This window comes from Capricornis sumatraensis, chromosome 3 (genome assembly GCF_032405125.1).
Source record: "Capricornis sumatraensis isolate serow.1 chromosome 3, serow.2, whole genome shotgun sequence".
In the NCBI taxonomy this organism is placed as follows: domain Eukaryota; kingdom Metazoa; phylum Chordata; class Mammalia; order Artiodactyla; family Bovidae; genus Capricornis; species Capricornis sumatraensis.
Window position 1 is genome coordinate 32,528,961 of NC_091071.1, and position 14,192 is coordinate 32,543,152.

Below are 14,192 nucleotides of genomic sequence, written 5' to 3' on the forward strand. Positions count from 1 at the left end.
GGAGAACTGTGTGTCTATCACAATGGAGGCGGGAGAAGAGAAGGCTGTTGGGAAAATGAACGAATCTCAGAGATAATCTTGCTGATCGGAGGTTCAACTAAAGTGGGAATCCGAAGCCGAGAGGTAGTCAGCAACTTCCACGCCATTTGCTTTTACTCTAATTGCAAATGCCACGTACCGATGTGAATATCCTGCTTTGTGACACTGTCCTAGTGTTTTGCAAGACGTCACCCCTGGGGAAACTAGGGAAAGGCTAACAGGTTGCTGTGGCTTATTTCCTGCAACTGCATGTCCATCAATTTCAATGAAAAGCCCTGCAAACCCAAGCACCCCAACAGTCTCTGGGTTCACCTCTTAGAACACTAAGTCTAACTGCAGTTAGTGGTGATCTTGGGGTCTGGAAATCATGTGGCAGAAGGAAGTCTGAAGGAACCCACTACATTCTCATCTGTTATTAACGTAACTGTAGTGTGAGTTACCAGCTGGCTGCGTGGGGACTGGACAAATCTGATGGCCGACACAGGACTCGTCTGATGGGGGCAGGGGGTGGCCTCTGAGGAGCTTCTTACAGGAACATAGGCACAACCGGGACCAGATCTTCAGACTGTTAAGACCATCCTGAAATCTGGGTTTTTATGTGACACCTCCCAAATTTTAGAGTTGGCAGGCGATTCATAAACTTTTCTAACACTATGAAGACCAAACCAAACAGTTCTGAGGGCCAGACTGCAACCTGTCAGGCACTTGACAGACACTTTACATCTATCTTCTCCCCATCCTCACCACAGCTTTCCCGAGTGGGACTGACATTCGCTGTTCCCTAAATGGGGTGAAATGACTTTCCCAGGGCAACCCCAAGGCTGGAGGGGTCCTGCCTGGAGACCCTGCTGACCCTTCCCTCTCTGTTCTGTAACTTGCATTTACTCAGCAAAAGAGAGTTTAAGAAAGCTGCAAAGAAATCTCTCCAGTGGTATCAACAGTGTTAACACGGTCAGGTCCACGCTCTCCAGCCCACGTGCTGTCACATCGTGGACCACTAGGGGAGTCCTTTCTGTTCCCTCATCACTTCCAAGTTAAATCCTCTCATCAAACACTACTCCTGCCCTTTGGAGAATTTCTAAGACCTGAAATAGTAGCCTTGTTTGTAAGTTTTATCAACGTTCTGGCCCTCCTGTGGAATCATAAAGCCCCGGCATGACAGGGGCTATTTAGGTTTCGTATATTACCAGAACTAGCACAACGCCTGATCTAAAGAAAGGGTGCAATAAATACTTCTTGAACGAATTGAAGAAGGACAGGCCGGACAGGGGCCACGAAAAGACCTCATTCAATTCAGCTGAACTAACGCCACCACCAGTGAGGACAGAGGTTTCTGGAAACCTTTTCAGAAGTTCTGATTTCCCTTAAAAAGCAGTGGCCTGGCCAAGACACTGCAAACCAGGAAAACCAGAAGGGCAGGGGCCTTGTGTAATTGCACTCCATGGAGTTCTGGCCCTTCACGCTCCAGGACCACACTCCACCCACTCGCTCAGATGTGACAACAGAGTTGACTGTCCAAGGGTAAGCCCGGCTGCATCACCTGTGCGCCGACTGCCTGAGAACAGGGCTGCAGAGACAGGGCCTTTGTGTGAGCACTGCTCATCTCAGACACCCACAAGAGTCAATAGCAGATAAGATGCCTGCTCCGAACAGGTAAGACCTTGGATGAGAGAGAACTGGGAGCAAGGCCCTTCCAAGCACAAACGTGGAGGGAAAGCACAGGGCACTCTGGGGACCAAGCAAGAGGCACCAAGACAGAGTGAGCAGGATGGGAGGGGGGAAGGGAGGCCAGACACAGGGCCAAGCAGGGAAAGCCTCGGGAGAAGTCATCGCCCCAGTGATTGGAGTTTCCCTTCAGCAGAGCACCAAACGCACAAACGTGACAAAGCATAAACATGCCGTTCAGGCCGTGTTGGTGATGGGAGTATTGGCTTCAAAATTCAGCTTTCTAGCATCTCCAGAGCCATGAGAGGACCTGCCCACAGTGTATTTTATCCACATAACTGCAGAAGGACTTCAGGCTGGGGTGAGCTGTAACTGCTCACGAAGGACACACATTCTCCAATTTGTCACAGTCCCCACCACTCCCTCCTGCCCTCTCACAGGGTCTGTGTCATTCAGATACTCCCTGCCCAGCTTCTGTAGATAGCAGGGCCTCAGACAAAGTATTCTCTCATTCTGCACCAATAACCATGCCCCACAGATACACAGCCTGAAGCCCAGAACAGGACGATTCCAAGTTCAATAACACATGCACAGTCAAATCTACTCTTGGTACCCAACCCCAGATTCTTCTGGGTATGTCAAGACCAATGAGGTCCCCTGAATCCCAGACCAGCTTACACGTCATCAGTGCTGTAATGGGCAGGATGTTGGTCTCTGGTTTGAGAGAAACACACGTGAACAAAATGAATCACGTGTCTTATCAGGGTCTTGAGACAGTCCCCCCGCTAATGACTTACACAGCTTCTCTGAACATCCTGTTCGGGCTTAGCGTATGTCTCAGACAGATCGCCGTTCAGAATGACTTCAGCTAACGAGTTCACCAGGGGTGCATGATGTATAATTAGGAAGACCTGGCGAAGGAGGGAAAAAAAAAGGATTTGCATTAAAGCATGTAGACTTTCAACCTCATCCTTCACCCGAAATGACGAGGTTGGGCTACTGCAAAAGCCTCGTCTTAGCGGCAATCCCAGTGACGCAAAATCCAGAGAATGGGTCACATCTAGGAGAAATGAGTTGGACTTCTCTCCTCCTACGGGCGGGCCCTCCTTTCAGACTGTTGCCTATTTGGCTGGCTGCTCGCTGGCAGAAAGAAGTGCGTTAAAGCGCAACTGTCCCTCCTGGCCGCCTGAAGCCAAATCGGGCTGAAGTGAAGCAATGTGGGAAGGGAGCGCCAAACCCGCACCCTCTTTTCTCTCCGCAGGCATTTTGGTGTCAAATCTGATTAGGATAAGATTAGGAGGCCCTGGTCCAGCCCTTCAGTTACACGGAGGAAGTGGCCAGCAGGCCTTGTTCCAGTCGGGGACTTGGCAAAGGGTCAGCCACGCAGAGATCCCACCCATGGAATGAGCTCTTCCCCTTGCGGTGGGTTTGAGCGCCCAAGAATTCCAGGGCGGCGCTGGGAGGTGTGGAAACTGGGGAGGAAAAGCTGCTCGGGCCAGAGACGGATGGAGTCATGCCAGGCGGCAAGCATCAGAAGGCACTGGGCTGTCGGGGGGTGGCCTGGCCACCCCACCCTGTTGCCTGACGTCCAAAGGAACGGCCTGAGGAGTCAGGGTACCCACACCGCCTTGGAGAGCCAGCTCAGACACACCTGCCGGTATGTTTCAAGATGCAGCGGCAACACCGGCTCTTCAGGGCAGCATGGGATGGACCCACCATCTGCACATCAGGGTGTGTGCACACGTCTGTATTTGTTCATATATACATGCAACAGGGGTTCCAAATCTTGCCACTGTTTTACGATTTTTTGGATGTGAACCACTTTAAAAGTCTTAACTGAATTTGTTACAATAATGGTTTCGGTTTTATGTTTTGGCTGTTTGGCCTCGAGGCATCTGGGATCTTAGTTCCACGACCAGGGACTGAACCTGCACCATCTGCATTGGAAGGCGAAGTCTTAACCACTGGACCGCCAGGGAAGTCCCTCCTTGGCACTCTTGTCCGGTGATAAATCCTTGCTGTAGGGGGGCAGCCCTGGGCATTATAGGATATTTGGCAGCATCTCTGGCCTCGAACCACTAGATGCCAGCTGCACCCCCTCTCCCAGGCATGACAACCAGCAACGTCTTCAGACACTGCCAGCTGTCCCCAGGCTGGGGATGAAATCACCGCCAGTTGAGAACATCTCCAGAAGGAGCTGGGGAAACCCTGTGACTACGGTTGTCTCTGGAGAGAGAAATCAGGAGACTGAACAACAAAAAAAAGTAGAAAGACAACTTGGTTTTCACTTGTTTGAACTTTATCACTTAAAAAAATTATTTTAAAATATTGTTAAAAAAAAAAAAGGAGAGGCAGAGACTAAAATACTAGCTGCCTCTGGGGAGTGGGACTGGGTACACGTGCGGCAGCGGTAAGAGGGAACTTTTCCCTACATGTCATTTTGTACTATTTGAGGAGGGTGACTATATTGTTCAAAAAAATAAATACAATTCAGATGAAAGGCACAGCAGAATAAACAAACGTTGTACCCACCTAAGGGAAAAAAAAAAAAAGCACCTCTGTTTTTAAAGCACTGAGGAGATACTAACTACCTCAGACTATAGAGCGTGACAAAGCGGGTTAGCCCACGTTGGGGGCTGTGGCCGACATTCAAACATGAGTGACCGTGATGATGACGAAGGAATTCACTCCACAAACATCCAGTGAACACCTACTGGGGCCCACCTGGTGACGACCAGTGTGGAAACGCGTGGTGCTCTTCTCGGCCGTGCCCTGCACAGAGGAAAGCGGGGAGAGGGGCAGCGAGTGCCTGGGAGATGGGTGGAAGCATGTGCCTGCCGGAGTCAAAGGCTGGGCTGGTCTGCCCCAGTCACGCCCTTGTCCCCAGTGGTGGTTTAGTTTCAGCTGCACAATGTCTCCATCACACCAAATTAATGTCATCAATGCAAATTTTCTTGGTTTAGCAGAGACGCTTGAAAAATAATTCGGAAGGATGCTCTGATGCAGAGTTTAAGGACCAGAATTCATGCCTGATTTGAGGTTTTCACACATTTGGGCCACGTGATGGTCAAGGTCCATGGAAACGCAGGGGTGCGAGAGCCCTTTACTCGGGCTGAGAAACGCCAATGACAACGCTTTTTATGAGACACTGAAACACGTAATGAGCTGCCTGGGCGGCTGGGCCTTTCCTAGGAAAGCGGGAGAAAGGGGGTTCTCGGAGAAAAGCGTGGCCTGACCTCGGTGATCCTCAGGGTGGGCCAGCAGCTGAAGGGTGCTGGGGGCGCTTGCCATGGGATTCCTGCGGTTCCGCATTTGGCCGGCTCGCTCCTGCCAGGCTCCCAGAATCCTCATCAGGGGAAGCAGAACGATTGGTAATGAAGTGGTGGAAACAGCTGCCAGGAGGGGCAGGGGATTGCAAGGAGCTCCATCACACAGAGGGGCATTCAGGCATCAGCATGCAGCTCCCAGCACACAGATCCCCCAGAACCAGAGTCCCAGGGTAATGTGAGCCAGCCACGTGTGGAGCCCGGGTGCTGGGAAGAGGCCGGGTTAGCATTTCTCTTCCCGGGCCAACAGGAGATGGCCCCACCTCAAATGCAAAATGGCCCAGGACCCAGCAAGGACATTCTCTCGGCAAAGCAAATGAATACCTGGGCCGCTGCAGAAGTGGGAACAGAGCTCTGGTCAAACGTCTAACTGCTTAGCAGTCTAATGAGATGGCCTGAGAGTCTGCACCACTTGTAATAAAAATATTTTTAAAGTTATGTAACTGGGTCGCCATGGAGTTTTTCCCTTCTTGTAAATATTACATAATTGTGAGAAGGAGACACACTTGTTGAAGACAGGGAGCCAGACAAGTTGGCTCAAGACACAAATTTGGGTACTGAGGCTGCTACGAGATACCTTCCAGAAGGTAATGTGGGCCCCGGGACCACAACAACAGCCTCATTAGTGGGAGTTGGTTAAACTGTGGTGGCTCTGTGAACACACGCTGGGTCCTGCAGCTTCGGGCCTCTTTCAAGATGGCTGTGAGCAGGGGCCACACAGGCCACATTTTAAGGGTATTTAGAACACTCCCTGGTTGTTCTGGAAAGCTCGGGCCCCACAGTAAAAACCAACGACATATCTGCCGGGCTTGACTTATTTCTCACTTCTTTTTAAATTTCCAAGTCTACCATGAAGGAGATACATAGCCCCTTGACTCAGGGTTGTTTCATTTCAAGATGGGGGACGCACACAGAGAAGACGGAGTGAGGTGGCCTGGGAAACTTCGGAAAGGCAGCAGGGCTTTGGGCCTGCCAGTGTGGTGGGGACGTGGGTAAAGGGTCAGACATACCTGGGAGAGAAGGTAGAGAGAAACCGGCAGGCTGATCTTCGGTCGCTCTCCTCCCTGGTGAAGGTTGGGGGAATGAGAGAAGTCTGGGTTACACATGTGAGTAGTACAGAATACACAAAGCCAGAGGCCATCTGTCTGAATGAGTGGCACCCAGCGGCCCAACTTCCTCCAAGACCCTAAGGCTCTTCTTTCCTGGTGGCAAAGTCGACCCTGCAAAATACATTCACACCTCATCCCATCTGATGGGCTTCCCAGGTGGTGCGGTGGTAAAGAACCTGCCTGCCAATGCAGGAGACATGGGATCGACCCCTGAGTCGGAAAGATCCCCTGGAGAAGGAAATGGCAACCCGCTCCAGTGTTCTTGCCTGGGAAATTCCACAGAGAGAGAAGCCTTGTGGGCTATAACACATGGGTTCCCAAAGAGTCGGACATGACTAAACGACTCAACAACAATCCCATCCAGTACTATTTGCAAGGCTGCTAACCTTCCACCTGAGAAACCTTTCACCATGAGTCATGGATTAGATGCTGGACCCAAGAGAAGAACCAGCTCCTTAAGTTACCAAGAATGTTAATTTCCCCCAGCTGGGGCACCAAGAACCTGGCAAGAGAGGCCCCAGAGGCCTGCTCTCAGGAAGTGGGGTGGGGGCGGGGCGGGGGCACCCTGATCTCAGAGAAGCCCCTCGTCTATACTGGGCTCCAATGAGCCCCATCTCCTACCAAGCCTCTAAGGATCTTCAGGACCCTTGTTTTGCTCAGGGAGGTTGACTGCCTGGTCCAAGTTCACGAGGAAAGAGGCAATTTTTTTTTTTTTTTTTTTTAGAGGCAAAATTTGAAACCAGGTCTGAAAACACCAGTTCCCCAGCTTTCTCTCCACCTCCAGAGCAGCATCAGGTGGCCCTCGTTAGGGCTGCAGTTTTCTTTGAGTCACCTGTTTATAACAAGAAGCCCCGTGTTCTGTCTCCAAAGAGAAAGCTACACCCCCATCTAGCTGGGACATGCGCAGAGGCTGAAATCCCTGCAATGTAACCAGCTGGCTCTGTTCCACCTCCTGCCAAAGCCTCCGCCCCTTCACTCTCGGAAGTACTGGCCAAAGGTCCCCTCTCCTCGAAGTGGCATTTTTCTTGGGGACGGCACTGAGAACCACCAGCTCAGAATCACTTCGGGGGGCAGGGTCCTGGTGCCCTCCAGACCCCTGAGCCACAAACTCTGAGAGGAGGGAGAAGGCATATCTGAGAAAGTGCCTATGAATGGGCTCCAACCCTTCGAGGGCTCTGCCGCCTGTCACTGTGGACAGTCTCTGCCCCGGGATCTTTTCCTGGGTGTGCTCCATCCCCTTCCGGCCATTCAAGTTTTGCAGCTGGCTGGATCTTCTCCAAGTCAATTAGCTCTGGCAACTAGCCAAAAAAGTGAGCAGGGATGAGAGCACCTCAGGAGAAGGATGCACAGAAACCAAAATCCTGAATTTGCAGAGGTTTCCTGTCTCCTTTGGATGTCAGTAATCTTTTCTCATTCATTTACTGTACACACACACACACACACACACACACACACTCACACTCATATGCTCTGGCCGTCTGCCTCTCTCCTTCCCTCCCTCCCACCCTCTCCCTCACCCCTCTCTCAGTAAAGAAGGGAAGGAAAGGACTGTCCCTCAGGCTCCAGCCGCAGTCCCTGCAGAGCCCCGTCCCCATGGGGTGGCTGCTCCCCCCGCCTGCAGACGTCCCCAGCCGGGCTCACCTTGTCCTGGTTCTCCAGTGAGTACACGTAGAGCGGCAGGAAGAGCCTGTTGAGCAGGTGGTCCGTGAGCACGTCGTTGAGGAACTCGCAGTTGATGATGAGGATGTCATTGAGATAGTGCAGGTGGTCCAGGTGCTCAGCCACCAAGTCGCTGAGCTTCCCCCGATTCCGGTGCCTGCCGGGAGAGAGGCCCATCTCAGCCCCAACGCCCAGGCTCAGAGCTGAGAACCGATGGCCTGAGACATAGGTTTCTGGGGGCGCTTCACTCACAAACAAATATCTGAGCCAGTCTCGAGACACACCTATCCTGGCCCTACCAGTGGATTACAGGAAGGAAAAACGGACAGGTCCACTGCATTCGATTTTAGGGGACTCAAGGGATCCCCCCATGTTCCGGGGGCCTCAGTACAATGGACTCCACATCATCACCATGCTAAAGCTTAAGCTCCAATACTTTGGCCACCTTTTGCATAGAACCAACTCATTAGAAAAGACTCTGATGCTGGGAAAGATTGAGGGCAGAAGGAAAAGGGGACGACAGGGGATGAGATGGTTGGATGGCATCACCAACTCAATGGACATGAGTTTGAGCAAGCTCTGGGAGATGGTGAAGGACAGGGGAGCCCAGTGCGCTGCAGTCCATGGCGCTGCAAAGAGTCGGACACAACTGAGTGACTAAACAACAACAACAATAATGGGATGCCTCCCACTTTCTGGGGGCCTTGGAACAATGGACTCCATCATCATCACCATAGTCCCAAACAAAATGGGTAAACACAGGAAAACCCAGGGAAGCTTTTAGCCAGGCACTTCAAACACGAGCAGCCACTAGTCGAAGTGGCAAGATCCCTGGTTCTTGAGATAAGCAGCATTAATGGAACAATAAATCCTCACTAGTTAAATGGTCCTAAGGAGTTCTGAGGAAACAGGCAGGCCTCAGCAGCCTCAGACAACCCCAGTCCTGACCGTATGAGAGGCGCCACGTGGGGACGTGACACCCCAAGTCCCAGGAGGCCCCTGCCTGCTTCCAGTGCAGACACAGGCACTGGGGCTGTCCAAGCCCTATGAGTGGATCAGCCTCCTGCTCAACAGGGACAAAGATCTGAAATAGCCAATGGGGCCTGTTCCCCTCCCCCAGAGCGGTTATCTGCTGCAAAAAGCACTCTAGATCCAAGACCTTTTGTTTCTACTATGATTATTACTCAAGTAATAGACGGTCACTGGAAGGGACACACAACTAAAGAAGAAAATAACAGCAAAAAGAAATCAAAGTCTCCTACAGTCCCACCACTAACAGATAAACAGTATGTTATTTCCATATGGAGGTGATGGAATTCAAGTTGAGCTATTTCAAATCCTAAAAGATGATGCTGTGAAAGTGCTGCACTCAACATGCCAGCAAATTTGGTAAACTCAGCAGTGGCCATAGGACTGGAAAAGGTCAGTTTTCATTCCAATCCCAAAGAAAGGCAATGCCAAACAATGCTCAAACCACCTCACAATTGCACTCATTTCACACACTAGTAAAGTAATGCTCAAAATTCTTCAAGCCAGGCTTCAACAGTATGTGAACTGTGAACTTTCAGATGTTCAAGCTGGATTTAGAAAAGGCAGAGGAACCAGGGATCATATTGCCAACATCCATAGGATCATCGAGAAAGCAAGAGAGTTCCAGAAAAACATCTACTTCTGCTTTATTGACTATGCCAAAGCCTTTGACTGCGTCGATCACAACAAACTGTGGAAAATTCTAAGAGATGAGAATACCAGACCACCTGACCTGCATCCTAAGAAATCTGTATGCAGGTCAAGAAGCAATAGTTAGAACTGGACATGGAACAACAGACTGTTTCCAAATATGAAAAGGAGTACGTCAAGGCTGTATATTGTCACCCTGCTTATTTAACTTATATGGAGAGTATATCAATAAGAAACACTGGGCTGGAAGAAGCACAAGCTAGAATCAAGATTGCTGGGAGAAACATCAATAACCTCAGATAGGCAGATGACACCACCCTTATGGAAGAAAGTGAAGAGGAACTAAAGAGCCTCTTAATGAAAGTGAAAGAGGGGAGTGAAAAAGTTGGCTTAAAGCTCAACATTCAGAAAACTAAGATCATGGCATGACAAATAGATGGGGAAACAGCAGAAAGCATGTCAGATTTTATTTTTTTGGGCTCCAAAATCACTGCAGATGGTGACTGCAGCCATGAAATTAAAAGACACTTACTCCTTGGAAGAAAAGTTATGACCAACCTAGATAGCATATTGAAAAGCTGAAAACCTTTGCCAACAAAGGTCCGTCTAGTCAAGGCTATGGTTTTTCCAGTGGTCATGTATGGATGTGAGAGTTGGACTATAAAAAGAGTTGAGTGCTGAAGAATTGGTACTTTTGAACTGTGGTGTTGGAGAAGACTCTTGAGTGTCCCTTGGACTGCAAGGAGATCCAATCAGTCCATCCTAAAGGAAATCAGTTCTAAATATTCATTGTAAGGACTGATGCTGAAGCTGAAACTCCAATACTTTGGCCACCTGATGTGAAGAACTGACTCATTTGAAAAGACCCTGATGCTGGGAAAGACTGAGGGTAGGAGGAGAAGGGGATGACAGAGGATGAGATGGTTGGATGGCATCACCGACTTGATGCATGAATTTGAACAGACTCTGGGAGATAGTGAAGGACAGGGAAGCCTGGTATGCTGCAATCCATGGGGTCACAAAGAGTCAGACATGACTGAGCGACTGAACACATGGATTTAAAAATCCAGTAGAACTGATGAAGAGACAATAAAACACAGCAGCTCCCAGCCCCTCCTCCCCCAGCCCTGCCCACTCTCCAGAGGAAGCAGTTTCAAACCTTTTAGGGGTTTCTATGGATAGTTCCTCCCTCTATTTTGCGATCTGCAAGGACCTCTATTTTGTGATCGAGCCATTTTAGATAGTACACAAGGACCTCCCTTGATGACAGAACTCTGTGTTCCCTCCGCCCCTCCCCACCCAGCAGTCATCAGCAACTGGTGTTGACATTATAACTAGTCACTGCAGAGTCACGTGGAGGACCAGGAGTTCACTTTCTTCCTTGAATAACTTTCGGTTCTTTCTGGAGCTGTGTCTCATCAGGTCTCATATCCATGACTATTCATATCTATATTCCTTTTTTTTTTCAATCACTCAGTCCTGTTTGACTCTCTGTGACCCTGCAAGGACTGTAACCCACCATGCTTCTCTGTCCATGGGATTTCCCAGGCAAGAATACCATAGTGCATTGCCTACGCCAGGGGATCTTCCCAACCCAGGGATCAAACCCAAGTGTCTTGCATCTCCTGCATTGGCCGGTGAATTATTTACCACTGAGCCACCTGTGAAGCCTCATCCATATCTATATGGGTCCTCATTCTCCCAACTGATCTGTGATCCACAGAACCTTACTTCTTTGCCAATGTGGAAGCTAATATTTTCTCTCTCTCTAGCCCTCTGCAGCTCCAAGAGACCTTCCTGAGTCCCTTTATCGTCCTGACCCCATCTAGGTGTACTCACCAGATCCGTACAGAGCTGTCACTCTGGGGCAGTGGTTCTCAACTGATACAATTTTTCCTTAAAGGAGACCTCTGTCTGGAGACAGTTTTTGTCTTCACAATTGGAAAAGGGCACTACTGGCATCTAGTGGGTGGAGGCCAGGGGTGCTGCTAAACACCCTATGACACATAGGATGCCCCACCACGAAGAATTATCTAGCTGAAGAGATGCACAGTGCAGAGTTTGAGAAATCTTGTTCTGAGACATCTATTTATCATCTTAATTTTTTCTTGAACAGATTTACTGATATAGAATTCACATACCAAAGTCTTTACCCAAAGTACACAATTTAATGGCTCAGATGGCAAAGAATCTGCCTGCAATGCAGGAGACCTGGGCTTGATCCCTGGGTCTGGAAGACCCCCTGGAGCAGGAAATGGCAACCCACTCCAGTGTTCTTGCCTGGAGAATTCCATGGACAGAGGAGACTGGTGAGCTACAGTCCATGGGGTCTCAAAGAGTCAGACACGACTGAGTGACTAACACATATGCACAGTTTTCCAACCATTATCACAATCAACCTTAGGATATTTTTATCCCCTCACCTCAAAAAAGCCCAGGCAGTCATTGTCCATTTCCGCACCTCACCCCACACACCCCTCCTCCAACCCTAGCAAACCACTAATCTATTGCTTCTGTGGATTTGCCTATTCTGGGCATTTCATATAAGTAGAATCATATAATGTGTGGCCCCTTGCAACCTTTCACTGAGCATAATGCTTTCAAGGTTCACCCACGGTGTCGTATAAGTGTCGGTACTTCGGTCCTTTTTATTGCTGAATACTATTCCACTGCAAGCTGTGTCTCATCCATCCTGAGATGGATACCACACGGTGTTTATCCAATCACCAGTGGAAGGTCATCTTCATTTTTTCACCAGCTGCCCAGCACCCCCTCTATGGGTGCACTCAATTCATTTACCCTGTTCCTCTCTCAGCGGTATTCAGAGGTATCTCAGCGGTTTCCAACTTTCTATTGCTAAGAATAGTGGAAAGCTGGGTGGAACCTTTCAGAGTATGGAAGTCCATATTCTGCCTACGCACAGGCCGGGGCGGGGGTTGGTGGTTAGTTTTGTTCCAGTGTTGGGCTTTTTTCTCAATGAGAACAGAATTCTCCCCAAAGCATTCTGTCCACCTAACAGGCACCCTGGGGTAGTCACTTACTCTTCATCTGTTTGTACACAGTTATCAAGCTCGATCACGTGGCTCCCAATGAACCAGACCAAATTGGAGAAGTAAGGGACGGCGGTTTTGTCTCTGATATAGTGTAGCATGGCCTGGTTATCCACTGAGAAGATTCATAAAAGAAGAGAAAAAAATAAAGTCAAGCTACCAAAAATAACTTGGGGGGAGATTAAAAAAAAGAAAATGCAATGAAAAAGCCCTCTACTACAATCTGACTCTTTTCTGTCTTGCCTGGAAATACTTTAAAACAGTTGCCTTATTCAGAAAACTATGAAGGTAGTTATGTTATTTTTGTAATTAATAAAATCAATGAATCAGGGTTAAACATTGATAGTGCATGAGGAAACCTACTTATCAGCAGTGCATTTAGCTAGACTACAATGAAAACTACACCATTCTCAAGCAAGTTTCTCGTATTTGCATGTAAGGATAAGTCAAGAAAGCAGAAAACCAGAAGTTATTAACTTACATGACACTGGAATAAGGAACACGGGAATCGTCATTGAAGGAAAGGCAAAAAACAGACAAGAGTTAACAGGGTGAGGAGCTGGGAGGGTGAGACAGTTGCTCAGAGGGGCAGAGGGCTAGGGCAGGAGGCATCTAAACAGAAAGACACAGGTTAGAAGAGACCAGAGAGCAGCAGGCGGCAGGGCTGGGGCTCAGACAGAGCCAGGGTCCAGAGGCCGGTGGGCTGGCCGCCAACCAGTGAGTGGAGCCAGCAGGCCCAGGGGTGAACGGGGGCATGAGGGCCGTGGCCCCACAGCAGCAATTCTCACTGCCGGTTCACCGCCGCCTTGCACGGCCGTGCACCCACAGCAGCCACGTCTTCTGTTTCAAGTCAGAAATCCAGGCTGTGACTCCAGCTCTCTCAGGTTTTAAATATCAATGACTATGTATTTTTTCAAAAAATATCTAAACCAATGAAAACCTGTCTGCGAGCTGGATTTGGCCCCCAGGTTATGATCCCCAGATGGTCCCCCGCTCTGAGCTCTTAGAAGGCTCTCCAGTCTAAGGTCATCCCAGAACCAGGCTGGAGTGAGTCCCCGAGCAGCGCCTAAACCCCCCTCCCAACTAGAGGTCATCTCCAGTAATAACGTTTTAACTTGGGAAGGCAAAGCATCTGGTCCCTAAGAAAAGAGGGTCCCCGCTCCAGGGTGTGACTACACAGAAAATAACCCGGGCGTCATTAGGCAGAGAGGCCAGCACAACTCCAGGCCAGGAGACTCGTGTCCAGCCAGCCTTTGAGCCCCTGGGGGCGAGAAGCCATAGAAGGGCTTTCTCCTGGGGGCAGTGATTTGGGCGTTCAGTACTTTCTGAGAGAGAGGAGGAATTTGTTGTTGGGTCTTGCGGCAGGTTGAGAATACAACATTGCCCCCTGCTGTTTGCAACAAGAAATGTGCTTGTACATTACAGATAATGGACCTCCTGGCTGTACTGAAGTGTATTTTACAGGTCAAGGGGCAAATTCAAAGTTTGCGTTTCAAAGACAGCTATGTCTAATTGGCACATGTGCCTCTCTCAGGCCATCAAGCCTTCCGTGTGTCAGCACTGTGGGAGACGTTCCCATGCAGAACTAAGTGCTTGGACAAGGCAGAGGCACAGGGATTTATGTAATGGGGTGGCTAAATGGCCCACGGTGGCAGCCTTTCATG

At 49.5% G+C, this 14,192-nt stretch overlaps 1 protein-coding gene across 3 annotated transcripts in view; it reads right to left on the minus strand.

Annotated features, from left to right (window-relative positions):
- Positions 1–14,192, minus strand: part of CLEC16A (C-type lectin domain containing 16A) — a 236,983-nt gene that overhangs the window by 188,419 nt on the left and 34,372 nt on the right. For 2 of the 3 annotated variants that reach the window (XM_068967038.1, XM_068967036.1), the window contains exons 6-9: positions 12,520–12,643; positions 7,781–7,955; positions 6,041–6,094; positions 2,502–2,615 (exon numbers count right to left, since the gene is read on the minus strand). In XM_068967038.1, coding sequence (XP_068823139.1) covers positions 2,502–2,615; positions 6,041–6,094; positions 7,781–7,955; positions 12,520–12,643 — 467 coding nt within the window. Of the gene's footprint in view, positions 1–2,501; positions 2,616–6,040; positions 6,095–7,780; positions 7,956–12,519; positions 12,644–13,009; positions 13,016–14,192 lie in introns of all 3 variants that reach the window. The other variant, XM_068967037.1, reaches the window with a different exon arrangement.